This window comes from Gossypium arboreum, chromosome 6 (genome assembly GCF_025698485.1).
Source record: "Gossypium arboreum isolate Shixiya-1 chromosome 6, ASM2569848v2, whole genome shotgun sequence".
Classification (NCBI taxonomy): Eukaryota; Viridiplantae; Streptophyta; class Magnoliopsida; order Malvales; family Malvaceae; genus Gossypium; species Gossypium arboreum.
Genome location: NC_069075.1, coordinates 103,902,572 through 103,920,431, shown reverse-complemented (window position 1 = coordinate 103,920,431; position 17,860 = coordinate 103,902,572). Strand labels below are relative to the sequence as shown.

At 35.2% G+C, this 17,860-nt stretch overlaps 1 protein-coding gene across 1 annotated transcript; it reads left to right on the top strand.

The window, feature by feature from the left end:
- Positions 1-9,975: 9,975 nt before the first annotated feature.
- On the top strand, positions 9,976-13,589 carry LOC108483950 (probable LRR receptor-like serine/threonine-protein kinase At2g24230). The gene is made up of 2 exons (XM_017787512.2): positions 9,976-10,484; positions 10,570-13,589. Exon 2 carries the CDS (start codon positions 10,816-10,818, stop codon positions 13,375-13,377), a length of 2,562 nt encoding a protein of 853 aa, XP_017643001.1. The 5' UTR covers positions 9,976-10,484; positions 10,570-10,815; the 3' UTR covers positions 13,378-13,589.
- The last annotated feature ends 4,271 nt before the right edge of the window (positions 13,590-17,860 follow it).

Below are 17,860 nucleotides of genomic sequence, written 5' to 3'. Positions count from 1 at the left end.
CTACCACACGGGTGACCTCACTCCCGTGTGGCGTCGACAGTGAGGTTTTCGGCTTTCACCGGAACCTTATTTTCTGCGTTTTCAGGTACACAACTGGTACGATTTCAATGTAGAAACACTTCCAAGCACCCCAGAACCTATAATCAACCAATAAAGCATTGAATTAAACACTTAGAAATCAAACTAAAACTGAACCCAAATCGAGATACTTATCCTTAAAGCGATGATGCTTACCCCAACTACCTCGAATCAGTCGATCACGAAATAGCACGAGGAGAACCTTGATCCTTGCAATATGCTGCTGCCAAAGCGATAATAACCCTAATAAAAAAAACTTAATATTCATAACTTACAAACCACGGGAACCCACTTACCGAAATGTGTGACAAAAATCGAACTAGCAAAGATGACGGTGAAAGTCAATAAAAAGAAATGAAATCAAAGAGAAGATGGAAGAAAGAAGAGCAAAGCCGAATATAGAATAAGGGAGGAAATGAAGAAAACGTAGGACTTCTTCCCAAGAGTCACCAAAATTTTGAAAAAGAAAGAAAGATTATCAGGAAACTAACATTCTGATCAGAAACCCCTAAATTCTTTCCTACTTTCATTTCCACAATCCCCACTACTCACAACCACCTAAGTATTTCAGCTAAACTGAAACTCCTACAGTCCACCAAGCAAAAATCAACCCCCTCATGCAGGGATTTGAACACAAGTCCTCTAACATCCCAACACTCAACTTAACCACCAGACCAGCAGACCCATTTTATTATATACTTACAAACAATTAATTAAAAGCCTACTGACCAAAGATAGGTCTTGATTCAGAAAAATTCCAAAATTTAGTCCAAGTTATGACTTGAACTTAGATTACGCCACAACACCTTTACTAAATGAATGGATTTCTTCCACAGAACCTTTACATCGCAATCCAGAATCTGAACTGGCTCCTTCTCAAAAGTCATGTCCGGCCTAACCTCAATCTCCTCAATAGGGACAATGTGATAAGGATCAGGGTGGTAGCGTCTCAACATTGATACGTAGAACAAATCGTGGATACGGTTCAACTTTAAAGATAGCTCCAACTGATAAGCGACCGGTCCCACTCGCTTCAAAATCTGGTATGACCCAATAAACCTAGAACTCAGCTTGCCCTTACGACTGAACCTTAGAATCTTCTTCTATGGAGAGACCTTAAGAAAAACCAGGTCTCCCACAGAATACTCAATCTCATACCTCTTCAGATCAGCATAGGATTTCTATCTATCAGAAGCCGCTTTTAGACTATCCCGAATCAGTTGAACCTTATCCTCTGTTTCAGAGACCAACTCAGGACCCAATACACGTCGCTCACCCAATTCAGTCCAACATAGCAGTGGACGACACATATGACTATACAGAGCCTCGTAAGGTGCCATCTGAATGCTAGACTGAAAACTGTTATTATAAGTAAACTCCGCTAGTGGTAGATACTCCTCCCAATTGCTTCAAAAATTGATAACACAGCTCCTCAACATATCCTCCAGTATCTGAATCACCTTTTCCGGTTGACCATCGGTTTGAGGATGGAACGTAGTACTGAAGTCCAACCTTGAACCCAGGGCTTATGTAGCCTTTTCCAAAATTGAGACGTGAAGCGAGGATCCCTATCAGAGATAATTGAAATTGGTACCCCATGTAGTCTCACTATCTCAGAATTATAAAGTTTCACCAGCTTCTGCAGAGAATAATCTATCCTAACCGTTATGAAGTGCGCAGACTTGGTCAATCAATCCACGATGACCCACAGTGAATCCTTCTTAGTGGGTGTTAAAGGTAACCCACTAACAAAATTCATCGTTACTCGCTCCCATTTCCATAACAAAATCTTAACCAATTGCAGCAAACCCGAAGGTAACTGATGCTCAGCCTTAACCTGTTGACATGTCAGACATCTAGCCACAAAATCAGTAACCTCTCACTTCAATCCTAGCCACCAATACAACTCTAAAAAATCTCGGTACATCTTATTCCCACCAGTGTGCATAGCGTAAGGGCTACTATACGCCTCTTTCAGTATAGACTGTTTCAAATTAGAATCATTCGGCACGCATATCCGGCCTTGGAAACACACACGCCCTTAGAGTTTAACCAAAGTCCGTAGTGTTACCACTCTCAATTTGTCAGAACTGAAGACCTAAAGACTCATCCTTTAGCTGTTTAACCCTAATCTGCTCGATTCAAGTCGGTTTAACTTATAGCTCAGCCAACAAGCTCCCATCATCAAACAGGAAGCCAAGCGAACATCTCTCTCAGATCAGTCATATCCCTATGGCTCAATGCATCGACCACCACATTGGCCTTGCTCGGATGGTACTCAATGGTTCAATCATAGTCCTTAAGCAGCTCAATCCATCTATGCTGCCTAAGATTCAACTCTTTCTGAGTCAATAGGTATTTAAGGCTTTTGTGATCAGTGTAGATGATACACTTCTCATCATATAGATAGTGCCTCTAAATCTTTAGAACAAAAACCACGGCAGGTAATTCCAAATTATGTGTCAAATAGTTAGCCTCATGCGTCTTGAGTTGGCAAGACGCATATGCCACAACTTTACAATCCTGCATCAACACACATCTCAAATCGACATGTGAAGCATCGTTATAAACTACGAACTCCTTTCTAGGCTCAGGCTGTATCAGAACATGAGCCTCAATCAGTACAGTCTTGAGCATCTCGAAGCTCTCTTACTATACATCAGTTCAGACAAACGGAACACCCTTACGTAGCAGCTTAATTAAAGATGCTGCAATCAATAAGAAGCCTTCCACAAACCACCGATAGTAAGTCACCAGTCCCAGAAAACTATAGATCTCGGACACATTCTTTGGTTGTTTTCAATCCAGTACAGCCTTAATTTTTCTAGGGTCGACTTGAATCCCCTTTGTAGACACCACATGGCGCAGAAATGTTACTTCATGTAACCAGAGCTCACACTTGCTGAACTTAGCATAGAGCTACTTTTCCTTCAAAATCTGAAGAACCACTCTAAGGTACTCGTCATGCTCATCCTCAGTCTTAGAATAAACCAATATTTCATTGATGAACACCACTACAAACCGATCCAGGCAGGGCTGAAACACTCGGTTCATCAAGTCCATGAAAGTTGCTGGTGCATTAGTCAGTGCAAATGGCATCTCTAAGAACTTGTAGTGACCATAATGAATCCTAAATGCCATCTTATGTACGTCAGCCTCCTTAACTCTCAACTGATGGTACCTAGACTGGAGATCAATCTTAGAGAATACCGAAGCTCCTCAAAACTGGTCAAACAGATTATCAATCCTCGATAACGGATACTTGTTCTTAATGGTCAGCTTATTCAGTTGTCGGTAGTTAATACACATCCTCATGGATCCATCTTTGTTCTTAACAAACAGTGCCGGTACTCCCCACGGAGACACACTAGGGCGGATGAACCCAAAATCCAAAAACTCCTGAATCTGAGCCTTAAGCTCTGTAAGCTCTTTCGGTGCCATTCGATAGTGAGTGATAAATACCGAGTTGTACCAGGGAAAAGCTCAATCCCAAACTCTACTTCCTATTCGGAAGTAAACCCGGTAGCTTCTCAGGAAAGATGCCTGAAAATTCCCTTACAGTGCGGATAACCTTTACAATAGAGTCCCTAGAAGCAGAAACACTTACGTAGGCCAAGTACGCCTCGCATCCATTACGAACCAGCTTTTCAGCTATCAGTGTAGAAATCACATTTGATAGATAATCCCGACACTCTCCAATTACAACTACCTCATTATCCTCTTCAGTTCTCAAGACAACCCTCTTAGTCACACAATCCAAACTGACATGGTGCTTGACCAACTAGTCCATACCCAGAATCAGATCGAACTCTCCAAACGGAAGCTCCATTAAGTCAGCCAATATGATCTCCCCTTAAACTTCTAACGGTACATCTCTGAATAGCTTATTAACCCTTATAAACTGTCCTAACGGACTCAGTACAGTAACCTCACTCGTAATGTTCTCAATCAAAATCCTTAAGTTTTCAGATATATTGCTAGTTATGTATGAGTGAGTAGACCCTATGTCTATCAATGAATGATATGGTACATCAAAAATAAGGAACGTACCAGTGATAACATCTGAAGCATCTCTGTCCTCTCGGTGATGAGTAGCATAAACAAGAGTAGGTTACCTCACCTCAGTCTGTCCAGCACCTCTGTCCGGTGCTCTCTGTCCACGGCCTAAACTGTTACTACCTCTAGCTTGACCACGACCTCTCGGTGGCTGCTGTGCTACCCTCTATGGTTGTGCAGTACCGGTACTCTGAGCTTGTATCTGACCGGCCCTCAACGGACACTCTCTAATACGATGATCCAATGATCCACACCTTAGATATGCTTCAGTCCTCCTCCAAGACTCGTCCTAATGGCGTCTACCACAATCAACACATGACTGTAGTCCAGTAGTAGTAACAGCGGGCCTAGCAACCCTCTCCAGTATCCTTAACATAGCTTGAGACAATGCGTCATCCCCAGCCATGTGATCTTGAGACCCAGTCTCAGTAACGGGTGACACTGGTGTCTCACTCCTATCCAGGTTCGGCATGTTGCCCAGAGAAGATGACTCAGCTCGAGCCCCCTTACGGCCTCTACCTTGGCCTTTAGTACCACGTCCACAGATACCTCGTGCACTCATGTCTATTCAAATTTGTCTGTATTACGAATTTTATGAATCAATTACAGTTCTAATATTTATTAACAGGTGTTTTATATAAAGCAGTATCATAAATTCAGAGTTTATTTTTTGCAAGCACAGTCTCTATCAGTTCTAGTTTCACTGTAGTTTCACTATACACTAACTAGAGTGTTTTCAGGACAGACTATCTATATTAGCATGACAGTTTATCAAAGTACTTACAGGATTGGTACCGGATACTTGGTGTACCACATTCTCAGTCAAGTCATTTTAAATCATTTAAAAATCAGTTCTTAAAAACCAAGTTTTGCAACCTAGCTTTGATACCACTAAATGTAACACCCAAACCCAGCTCTGAGACAAAAGATTCAGATTTTTCTTGCATGAAATTGCTCATATTATTTGGTAATTAATTTCAAATTTACATGTTTGTTTCATATTTTATTTACACCCATGATTTCTTTCTCGTCCTCTTCGGCCTTGTTAGTTTCTTCTAACCAGCTCTTAGTAGGAGTGGATCGACAACGCGTAAGCAAAAAAGCATTTATAGCTGTGACTGCAGTAGCTTGATTATCAACATGATCGAGGGAGCATTTACGAACAATCACAATTCTTAATATCAATTTGCAAACTTGAGAAGATTACAAATTTCAAAAACTTAATATCAATCAACATGATTTTGTTGCATGTCTAAAAGAACATTGAAATAAATAACTTATGGAATAGGGGAAAATTTGAGCAGAATATGACTAATTTTTAAAGAAAATTAAGGTGCACATAGCATAGAAGGGGAAACGCAAGAATCATAATGCAGCTAATAAGGGTGAATCAGACTAAAGCATTAAAATGATTTGTGGAAAAAATTAGACACAATGGATGTATAGTTCAGATATAAAACTTAACTAAATCTATAGCACAAATCTCATGTCTCAGTGGAAGCAGTGAAATTGAGCCAAGACACCACTAAAACAATTGAGTTTTGACACCCTTTAGACCATTTCATGCAAGAAAGAAATGCCTCGCTATAATCACTTGCTTATCTGGACATTCTTTGTACACCCTTTTCCAAACAAAACTCTTAACATTTGCAAGCATGTTTACCCTCTAATTTGATACAAAAATGGTAACAAGTTGATTTCAAGGACTGCAATATCCTAATTTCATATTTCATGTTGAGCTTCATGTTGGGCATATCTTGAAAGTTAGATTACTAGGAAGAACAAAGATACAAACGTTGGACAAAGGAATTGAATAGAACCAACCTAACATAATCAAACAAACTGCTAGAAATTTCAGACTATTCTAAATAACACAATATCAGAAAACAAGAAAGAAATAAGGCAAAGAGCAACAATATGTAACTATAAAAATTCAAAAACATACTTGATGATGTCTCCGGAATAGCTCTCTGTGATTGATACAATAGAAGCAAGGAACTTGATGTTTGAGCTGATGCTTGAAGTCTCTGTTGCATATTTTGTTTTACTTGATTGGGCTACTTTTGCAAACCCAATTGTTGTTGCAATTGAGTAGGCTGTGATTGCATCTGAGACATCAGTTGCTGCTGCTATTGTGGCAGCTGGGATGTCTATCCTCTTATTCATTAATAAGAAAGATTTTTATTTTCTGAATAAAGTGTACAACCTGAATCCATTCTATATCAACAACAACGATAGTACAAACAATAGAGCGATAGATTATGAGTTTCTATACATGATTTCGCACATATAAGAAAAGCAAAATAAGTGAAATAATTCCATCTAAAATGAAATTAATCAAAAAAAGCCAAAATAGATGCAGAATAGATGATTGAGAATGTAAAATTTTTTTATATTAATTCTATATCAGCACAAAATCAGCAGTAAGAAAGAAAAATATGGAATACCCACAAATGGATTGTGAACAAACAAACCGATTCAGATCAGAAAAGATCGAATTGAGAAACCAATTATTCAAGAACGTGAAGAAGATATAAATTTTTCTTAGAATAAACAAACAAACAAACAAAAATTGGATTGAACAAACAAACCACTTGATTTTAAGTCTTAGAACATAAATTTGTTGGTAAAGAAGACATACCTAGACCCTCCATTAAATCCTCTTTTGTTTTTGTATCTGAATAAAAAATTCTGATGATAATAGCTTTTTTTAGTCAAATGAAAAAGAAAGGTAAAAAAAAATAGAGGAGATGAATGGTTTTTTCAACTAATATTTAGGGTTTAAAAATTTTAATTAATTAAATTTATTTAATTAAAAATATATTCTCATCCTATTTGGAAATCCAAGTTGGCACTTAAAATCTAGTTGGACTGCCACGTAGGATTACTGTTAGGGAGATAACGAAACTTAACAGAAGAGTGATCACTTTGTAATAGAATAAAAACATAAGTGACTAAAACGTAACATTTCAAACATAAGTGAATAATATGTAACCTGAGGCAAACAAAAGTGACTATTTTTGTAGTTTATCCTAAAAACAATAACAGTGCTTTCCCTTCATAATATCATCCACGAAAACAAGCACTAAAAAATTGATGAGCCAAATTAGAGAAATTAGGGCATTGATTTGTGAAAATCAACTCAATGATCAAACCCATATTGGAGAAATAATGAGAAGAAAGAACAATTTGGCATCCTTTTTAAAGATTTGCATAACCTTTTTTAGCTTCTTAATTTGTAATGATTATATGAATATGGCTGTAATAAAATATTTTTCCTTTTTTTCCTTTTTTGAAAGAATTCTTTTTCCAAATATATGTAAAAAGGTTAGATTTTTATATAGAAACATGACCCAAAATAATTTCTATTGTTGTTCGGGTAAATTACACTAGTGGCACTTAATTATTAGTAAATGTTTTTTATTGGTTACTTGATAATACTCTAGAACGACATATTTTATGTGCTAATTGTATGTTTATTTTGAGTATGATCCTACTAATTTGGGTTATTTTATGGTCTTTTATCCATTAAGGACTAAATTGAAGGCAAAAGTAAATTTAAAAGGCGAAAAGCATGAATTTGGAGATAAGTGGGCCAACATGCGAAATAGGAGAGAATGGTGCCAAAAATGCAAAGTGTGGAAGACTTTTGGAGCTAAAATGCAAAAGAAGAGATTTTATAGCACAAGACTCTATTTAATGTTTTATTATATTAGGATAATTATTAAGGATAATTATTTAGATTTAAATTTAGGATTTATTTTTATTTATCTTCAATTATCTTTAATTATCTTTATTTATTTGTATTTATCTTTTAAAATTTAATTAGAAATAGACTAGGTTTCTTAGTACTGTAAATAGGGGATGAAGTGACACAAATTTGGTCTATCTTTTGCTGTAAATACTCTCTCCCCTATAAATTTAGTCTTTTTGTTCTTTCCATATTTTCTTTCAATAAAAATTCTCTTTCCATTATTTTTTGTTTTTCCCCAAAAATCATGAGCCATTAAATCTAATCTAGTCGAAGGTTGTCGAAATTCCTCGAAAAGGTTCATGAGGCTTAGAATCCGCGCTTAGCCTTCTCAACAGGGTATTCATTGTTTCTTCGCATTACGGGGCTGACGTTTCCGTCTATGTCCCTTAATAGGTGATCTTTTTAACTTGTGTAAGAAACGACCGCTTTGTACTTTTGGGAAAGGTTGCACAGTCGGTTTGTTGGCTTTCTGCGTCAGAGGTTGGCGAGTTCAAGAGACAAAATGGCGTGGTATTCGCCATTGGAAAGTGATGATCTAGCAGAAGATAGTCCCACAAAAGCGATTATTGGCTAGAGTTAGGTTTTGCCAAATCTTAAGTTTAAATTCTAGGAGTTGGTGGTTGTAGGCGTCCTCTTCTACTATAATTGGCTTACTCTGCTTGAGAAAGGTCACTTAAAAGCCAAGGATTGAACCCAAGGCGAATCGAGACAACCGGAGGCTGTAAATCCACCATAAGAAATCTTTTCCTCAACTTTATTTTTACTTTTAATTTCTGAAATTTCAATTCAACTTTTAATTTCGTTTTTATTTTATTTCACTCTCAAATCAAAACTTTAAAAATCTATTTTTTTTTATTTTTTTAGGAACGCAGGTTTTCTTGGGCACGATTCTGCCCAGGATTTCGAGAAATAAGCATTCGTGCAATTCGGTCCCTGAGGATTCGAGCCTACTTCCCCTTTACTATTCTTTTTCATTGTTTAATAGGGAATATGATATTTTTGGTGCTCTCAACGACCGTATATTATAAAAAAAAATTATAAAATGATCCTCTTACCATTCAAATTTGCCTTTTGTGGTCACTAGTCGGCTATAGGTGGTTAGACTTTCAAATTGGCATAATAACAACTTTAATCCTTAACATTTATAAATTGTCTCAATTTAGTCTTGATTTTAAAAAAAAATTAACCCTCAACATTTGCTCATTGTGTAAATTATTTTCTTTTTACATTGATGATCAATTTTAAAAGAATGAGAAAAGATTAAATTTATTATCTTAATTTTTTGAGGTGTTTTCAATTTTTGTATATTTTCAATCAAATATAGATGATAAATTTATTCTTTTTTCTTTTAAGTGAAAGGGTTACAAAAAAAAGGTAAATTTGCAAAAGGACTAAATTACACAATGTGTAGATATTGAGGATTAGATTTTTAGAATTAAAATTAAATTGATATCATATATGAATATTGAGTGTTAAAATTACTATTATGTCAATTTTAAAAATTAAATAACTATTTTTTAATTTTTAGAATTAAAATTAAATTGATATCATATATAAATATTGAGTGTTAAAATTACTATTATGTCAATTTTAAAAATTAAATAACTATTTTTTAACTTTTATAAAATAATATTAATAATTTTACCCTATTGATATAGTTTACCCTTCTTATTTTAGGTAAATAACCAAATAAAAGGCTGTTTGGTAAATAAAGTTTTAAATTTTTTAGTTGATTTGGGCACAAATTGAGAATTGGTTAGTCAAATCCTTTAATTGTAATATTTGATTAATGAAGATGAACAATTTTTTACAACTGATTGGGGATAAGATATGTGGAATGTATATCGACCATGTTTATTAAAAATTACTCCATTTGTCACATATATCTATTTTTAAATTTATTTTCAATTTATTTATATAAAATAATTTTTAATTGAAATATAGGACTTGATATAATTATATTAATACACTGTTAATATTTATCATGTTAATATTTATATATAAACAACTTAAAAGTTTTTATTTAAATTTTTTTAAAAAGTAACTAATTAATTTTCGATTCAACTTGCAAATAATAACATACAAATTGTAGGTTTGAAAAGTGATTATATTTCCATTTTCTTTCGAACAACAAAGGAAAATTAGAGAAACCTCAACAAAACTTCTCATCAATTAGCAGAAAAGTGAAATAGAAAATGATCATCATTCAATGAAGAATCATTGAATACCCACACCAACAATCCCTGATACATTCACCGACCTAAATTATGTTCTTTATTTTTTTATTAATATATATTGCATTAGATTCTTCTTCCATTTATGAAAGCTCAACTTCTATCAGTTTCCAAACTTCCATTTTCTTTCCCCTTCCCAATATCTCTCCATGTCTCTGCTTCTCTCTCATTTTCAAAACATTGTTCTTGAATTGTTGTTTGAGTAGTAAAAATATTGTTTTTCGAGGTAAAACGAAACAAAAAAGATATAATTTTGATTTGAAAATGAAAGGAGCTGTTTATGCTCTACACATCGACAAGAAAAATTCAACTTCGGTTTGTTTGTTTTATTGGCTTATATATGCTTGCAAAGTCTGGCAAAGGTAAGCTCAAGCTTTCTCCTGTAAAAAAAAAAAAAAATCTCTTTTTTGGTGCAAAATTACAATTAATTTTGTTGGTTTCTTACAGGTACTGTTTTGGGATTTTCTGGTCATAACAAGAGCCTCTACCAAGTCTGCTCAACAGTTGTTTTTGTTCGAGGTATTGCCCTTTAGTGGGGCTTTGCTGAATTTGGTAAAAAATAAAATGTTGTCTTAGAAAACTAGTCATGATATGGTGGTGGTGATTTGAAGTTTAAAGATAAAAAGGTTGAGTTGGTTAAAAAGTGGTGCCTTTTTGGTTTTGTTTATTAAAGTTTTAAACCTTTTGGCTCAAATGGCTTTTGGTTTCTTTGGTTCTTTACTAATTCTATCACTCTTGTTCAAGCACTTCACTTGTCAATTACCCAATACAGATGAGTTTTATGTCTCTAATTTCTTGAAGAAAATGGGGTTAAACTCTTCCATGTCCTACAACTTCTCTGGTTCTGTTTGTTCATGGAAAGGGATGCACTGTGATACCAAGAAGGAGAATTTAATTGGGTTAAAAGCTTCAAGTTTAGGCCTTTCTGGTATCATACCTGATACCACCATTGGAAAGCTAGCTAAGCTTCAGTCTTTGGATCTTAGCAATAACAAAATCACTGCTTTGCCTTCAGATATATGGAGTTTAGGCTCACTCAAGTGGCTTAACCTATCTTCAAACCAGATTTCAGGGTCTCTTCCTAACAATGTTGGCAACTTTGGTCTGCTTGAAGTTATTGATCTTTCTGGCAATAATTTCTCTGGGGAAATCCCTGCAACTATAACCTCTTTACTTAGTTTGCAAGTCCTTAACCTTGCTGGAAATGGATTTGAATGGAGCATTCCAAGAGGAATTCTGAATTGTAAGGCTTTGGTTTCGGTCGACCTCTCCTCAAATCGCCTAAATGGTTCATTGCCTGATGGTTTTGGTGCAGCATTCCCTAAGCTCAAAACTTTGAACCTTGCTAGAAATGAAATTCATGGCCTGGACACAGATTTTGCCGAACTGATGTCTCTTACAAGCCTTAACATTTCCAGGAACTTGTTTAAGGGTTCAGTTATGGGTGTGTTTCAAGGGCAGCTGAAGGTGATTGACCTAAGCATGAACCAGTTTCAAGGTCACATTTCTAAGGTACAATTCAACTCTACTTACAATTGGTCTCATTTGGTTTATCTAGACTTGTCTGAAAACCAGCTTAGTGGAGAAATTTCCTTAAATCTAAGTCAAGCTCAGAACCTTAGACATCTTAACCTTGCATATAACAGATTTGCTATACAGAAATTCCCCAGAATTGAAATGCTTTTGGGATTAGAGTATCTCAATCTGTCTAAAACCAACCTCATTGGCCACATTCCTGGTGAAATTTCACAACTGAGTATTTTACACACGCTTGATGTTTCATCCAACCATCTTAGTGGCCAAATTCCATCATTGGCTAACAAAAGCCTGAAAGTTCTTGATGTTTCACACAACAATTTGAGTGGAGAAATTCCTGTTTCTCTCTTGGAAAAACTCCCATTAATGGAGAGATCCAACTTCTCTTACAACAACTTAACCCTCTGTGCTTTGGGGTTCTCCTCCGAGACCTTCAAAACAGCCTTTTATGGCTCATCAAACAGTTGTCCTATTGCTGCAAATCCTGTCCTTTTTGAAAGAAGAGGTAATGGACACAAAGGGTTAAAGCTTGCCTTAGCTTTAACCCTCTCCACGGTCTGCTTGCTTGCTGGGTTGCTAATCCTAGCCTTTGGTTGTAGAAGGAAATCCAGGAAATGGGTTGTTAAGCAACCTTCATATAAAGAGGAACAACATATTTCAGGTCCTTTTTCCTTCCAAACCGACTCCACCACATGGGTGGCTGATGTTAAGCAGGCAACATCTGTCCCGGTTGTGATATTTGAGAAGCCACTACTAAATATCACATTCGCAGACCTCTTGTCTGCAACTTCGAACTTCGATCGAGGGACATTACTAGCAGAAGGGAAATTTGGGCCTGTTTATCGAGGATTTCTGCCTGGTGGAATTCATGTAGCTGTTAAAGTTTTGGTTCATGGATCAACATTGACAGACCAAGAAGCTGCAAGAGAGCTTGAGTATCTTGGTCGAATCAAACACCCCAACCTTGTTCCATTAACCGGATATTGCTTGGCCGGGGATCAAAGGATTGCTATTTACAATTACATGGAGAATGGAAACTTGCAGAATTTGCTACATGACTTGCCACTTGGTGTTCAGGCAACGGAGGATTGGAGCAATGATACATGGGAAGAAGACAACAATGGCATACAAAATGTTGGCTCTGACGGGTTATTAACAACCTGGGCATTTCGACACAAAATAGCCCTTGGTACTGCACGAGCACTTGCATTTCTCCATCATGGCTGCTCGCCCCCGATAATCCATAGAGATGTTAAAGCTAGTAGTGTTTATCTTGATTTAAATTTGGAGCCTAGATTATCTGATTTTGGATTGGCCAAGATTTTTGGAACTGATCTAGAGGATGAAATTGCACGGAGTTCGCCTGGATATGTGCCACCAGAATTCTCTCAGCCTGAATGTCATGCCTCCACACCAAAATCCGACATATATTGCTTCGGCATTGTTCTGTTCGAGCTGATCACAGGGAGAAAGCCAATCGGAGATGATTATCCAGAGGAGCAAGAAACTAATTTAGTGAGTTGGGTTAGAGGATTGGTGAGAAAGAATCAAGGATCAAAGGCAATTGACCCTAAAATCCGTGATACCGGACCAGATTACCAAATGGAAGAGGCTCTCAAGATTGGATATCTCTGCACAGCTGATATTCCTAGCAAGCGACCGAGCATGCAACAAATTGTTGGCCTTCTCAAGGATATTGAACCAAGAACTTCTCTATGAAAATTGAAACAATTATGACTATATGTTTGCCTCTTTTTTAATGTTTCTACTTTTTTTTTTTACCATGAGTTTTTGCTTATGCCGCCATGGGAGAGGATGTAGAGTAGCTGTTAAATTATGTCTTGTAATCTCATATCTTTGTCTTTTACATTTCCATTGTTGGCATCATAGTTATAATACACAAGTTTGATCCTCGAAACTTTCAAATAGAATTCTCGTTTCAAGTTTTCTTATCGTTTAATCTTCATGCAAACAAGTAAATCAGTCTGGAACATGATTATTGGACCAAAGAAAAGTAATGGAGTGTTGCCAAGCTTTGAATGCTTAGGTCAGGCAATTGCAGCCTTTGGTCGCCTTACAGACAGTTGCATATGCCTTGTATGGAAAGCAAACTCTTTCTGTTACCAGTTGCAGTTATTTTTATTTAGTGGGTGGATATGGAGGTAGTTGGGAACACTTCAAGAGTAATAGTAATTCATGGACCACTTTTCACCATTAATGGAAGGAAAATACTGTGATGAAACATGAAGAAAACAAAATGTGAGTTGTGCTTGTCAAAATTTTAAAAAAGGGGGTCCATATAATTATAGAAATATATATGTTATAGTTGCAGAATAACGATGACAGTGATGAAGAGGGACTCCTACCACGGTTTATAAGGACATGTAACTCTGAAACTGACTATATTTTAAAGATCAAACTGAGAGTTCCATACCATACCAGATATTATATAAACATCCAATAATATTTGGCGTAGTGTCAAGTTATATTTGTGGATGATTTTCAAAATAGGGTCAGCTTAATTGGGTTGGTTTTCAAAATAACCGGTTTTATATACAGTAGATCGAATAAAAAATCTACCAATTCTCAGTTCACCCGAACCATTCGGTTCTAATTTTCAATCAATGATGTGATGCTTAAAAGGGGGTATAATTCAGAAAAAGGCTGCATTGCTATAAATTCATCAAGTATTCACCTAAAGTGGAGATATCAAGTTCTGTCAATGCACTTTTTGCCACGTTTAGAAAAGTGTCCTTCAATGTGTGTCTATATATACATACATATATGCTTTAACATCATGGGATGGTGTAGAAAAAGCTGTCGTTGACTTGCATGCTACAAGACATTGGTACAAGAATTCATTTAGAGCTGTTGGATGGATGGTTTTTGAGTCCAAAAGCAATGCATCAACAGGTGAGTGAAATGATTGTTAAAGAAACTCATCAGGGTCAGTAAAATTCATGGGGTTCTAAAGGGTTGTGCCTGTCACCAAAACTTACCTTGGCATTACAATTTCAAGAATGGACTGTCGTCGGTAAAAAAAGAAAAAAAGAGTAGGTATTTTCTGCTACCCTTTTGACCTCTGGCACAAAATCTGTCAGTTATAATGGTGGTAGAATGTAAAGAAAGTGGTCCAAGGAAGGAGCAGAAGAGATTAAAAACAATTAGTAGTGGCTTTGAAAGATGATAAATGCTATATTTAGATGAAGGTACAGTGTCTCGTGAAGCCTTTCATTTTCAAGTGCCAGATAACTCTAAGTTTGTCTTGCATCAGAAAAATTACAGTACTAGAATTTAATAAGCGGTCCCAGGGAAAGAATCAGAGATTTTTCAAAGTTTGCATGCCTTGAATTACTCTACTGTTTTTTAGTGTATTTCTTGGGGTTCCATAGACAAGAGTTTCTTTCATGGTAAGCCAAACCCAATACTTGTTCTGACGTACAAAATATAAGCCATGAAAATGTATGTACGATAAGGAACATCTTTTTGAGTTGAAAGCGGATGCCAGAGCCTCAGGAAGCTGGTACCATCCGCAAGAACGGCTTTATGTTATTAAGTCCCATCCTTCTAAGGTCTTTAACTAACTCTTGGTTCTTTTTTGTTACCAAATTGCAATTGTTTGCCTTATGTGTGCTTAGTTTGAACACTTTAAAGTTTTATGCTCATTGTGTTGATATCATGCATTGAGTGTAGTATATTCGTTTGTAAATTTTTAAATTTTTCGAATAGATTAGTTAATAAAGTAAATTCATTAATTATGTTAATATATTTGGTATAATTGTCCTCATATATTTTTTGTATTCAAAGTAAAATAAAAGTAAATATTGGCTCACTGGTTTTCTAATGTTTAAACTAATACTTAGCAGTGTTACGTGGTCGGATCATAATATGGAAATGCGATTTATATTGGTAGACTAACCTAAACATGTCCTTAATCTAATCGAAAATGAGTAAATTGATTGAAAAACTAATATGTCGTCTATCAAATCCAATTAGAAAATGAGCATCGAAGCGGGTGACTCTCAAAAGATAAAGATATAGATGTGATTGATTGGATTGACAATACATCGGACTGGATCCATGAAGAATAGATCTTGAATCTGTTTATGAATTTATTCACTTGTAACGTTCATAGTGTGGTATACATAAATCCTGAATAGATGACTGACTATGTATGCATGACTCCTATACTTTGATGTAAGTAAAAGTATGATTTCAAATAGATAAGAAACCGAAAGTTGGTTTGTTGGGTATACGATTTTTATAGTATGTAGCATCATTCACAACAATGAAATTTGTAGTCTGAGACATGAGTCAATGATATCCTTTCATTGACATTACATAGTTAATAAAAAGTAAACTGGCTACAAGTTGTTCGTCTTTGTGATGAATGACTTGATTATTATTTGATAGCAATTAACTTTTCATGAGATAAAACAAGATCATATTAGAAAAACGAATGTTATCCCAAAAAGATTAAGGATGTCTTATGAGGGTAACACACTTATGACAAGGTCATTGAATGAGCATTAATCGAGTTGTTTTCGTAATAGTATATCGTTAAGGAGGGCTCAGTTCGTGACTAAATGAGTTTATAAGGTATTATGTTAAAAGTTTAAGAAATATTTGTAATTGAACTTAATATGGGAGAGACCCAAAAGCTCTCATATTTAATGGGAGGGACGGTAATCTCTAATATTATTAATTAGGGTTGTTACCCCCTATACTTCTAGTTAGTCTACAAGTTCATTTTTCTAGTTGAAATAAGCTTCTACCATTCAAAAAGGATTCTACTTCATCTTCATATAAATAGATGACAATGGTAGGGCTAAATACGTAACTTTAAGATATTGTTACTCTGTCCGAAAATAGAAAGTTTTATTCTCTAAATATTAAATCTATTTTTTGAAATAACAATTTTGTTAGAAGAGATTTTCGTTTTCATACTAAAAGCAAAGAAAACTATTTTTGGTTATATATTTGATTCGAATCATTCGAGTCCACACTCGAAATAGTTTTTAGTACAAGAATAATAGTGAAGACCGCTAAGTTGAAAACTAGGAATTACAAGAATCCATCTAACTGAAAACACGTGTGCGATTTTAGTAAATGATTTATTACTATAAATATCACAAACCGACTTGATTTTCAAAATTTTTATTTTTCAATTTAGAAGAAAATTGTTTCTGAATCGTATTTTTTCCAACACATTAATGGTAGCTAGATTAGTGGTTAATTTACCTAAATAATATAAAAATAAATAAATTCTAAAATGGATTGTCAGCGAAATAAATTACGGAAATGGTATGTTTTTTGGGTGGAGCCTTTCTCATAGACGCCACCACCTTTTTTTTATAATTTTTTTTTGTTTTCTTTATTAGTGGTGCCTTTTTCATAGGAGGCACCACTTGTATTATTTTTTCCCCGGTACAATACATGACCTGTGTATATATACGAATATGGTATAGGATAGGTGGTGCCTATCTGGTAGGCGCCACTGGTGACTCCAACCTTATAGGCGCACCAGTGCTTAATTTTTCACCTATTTTTACTCACCTGAAAACCAAATGAGCAGAAGATATCCAAAAAATTTAGTAGAACAAAAGTAAGAAGATAAGGAGAAGAAAAAAGAAAGGAAAACAAAAAGAATGATAAGGTATTTTAGTTTATTTCTTTTAAATATAATAGAGAGTTTTGTTAGTAATTTTGTTATTTGAAAGTTATTTTGTTAGGTTATTAATTTTGTTAGCTTTTGAATGAAAAATTTTGCATTAAAAATTTTATATAAGTAACTTTTTTGCTATTCAAAACTATTTTGAGAATTTTGAATTTTTTTAACAGATCTAGTATTGAAGATGGAGAATTAGTTTTTCGTATGAGTTTATTTTGATGGAGAAATTTTGACAACAACCGTGGGATGTATATTTGAATGTCACTAATAAGTAGCAATGAGATTTAATAGAAATATCTCGTTTGATGATATGAAGGAAAGGATTAGTGCAAAAATTGATAAACATTGTAGGAAAAAGATCTCGAAACTTTTCTACAAGTTTTCAGTTTCAACGGATCCTATAAAATTCACCAAAATAGAACTTGTAAATGATGAAGACGTAGAGACAATGGTCACTCTTTATTGTGGGACTCGGAGCAACCAAAATGCACCAATTCAGTTATTTGCTGAGTTAGCAGGTGTGGAGCCAAC

Excerpts from the sequence above, each read along its gene's own strand:
- LOC108483950 (XM_017787512.2), top strand. The coding sequence starts at position 10,816 with ATGGCTTTTGGTTTCTTTGGTTCTTTACTAATTCTATCACTCTTGTTC.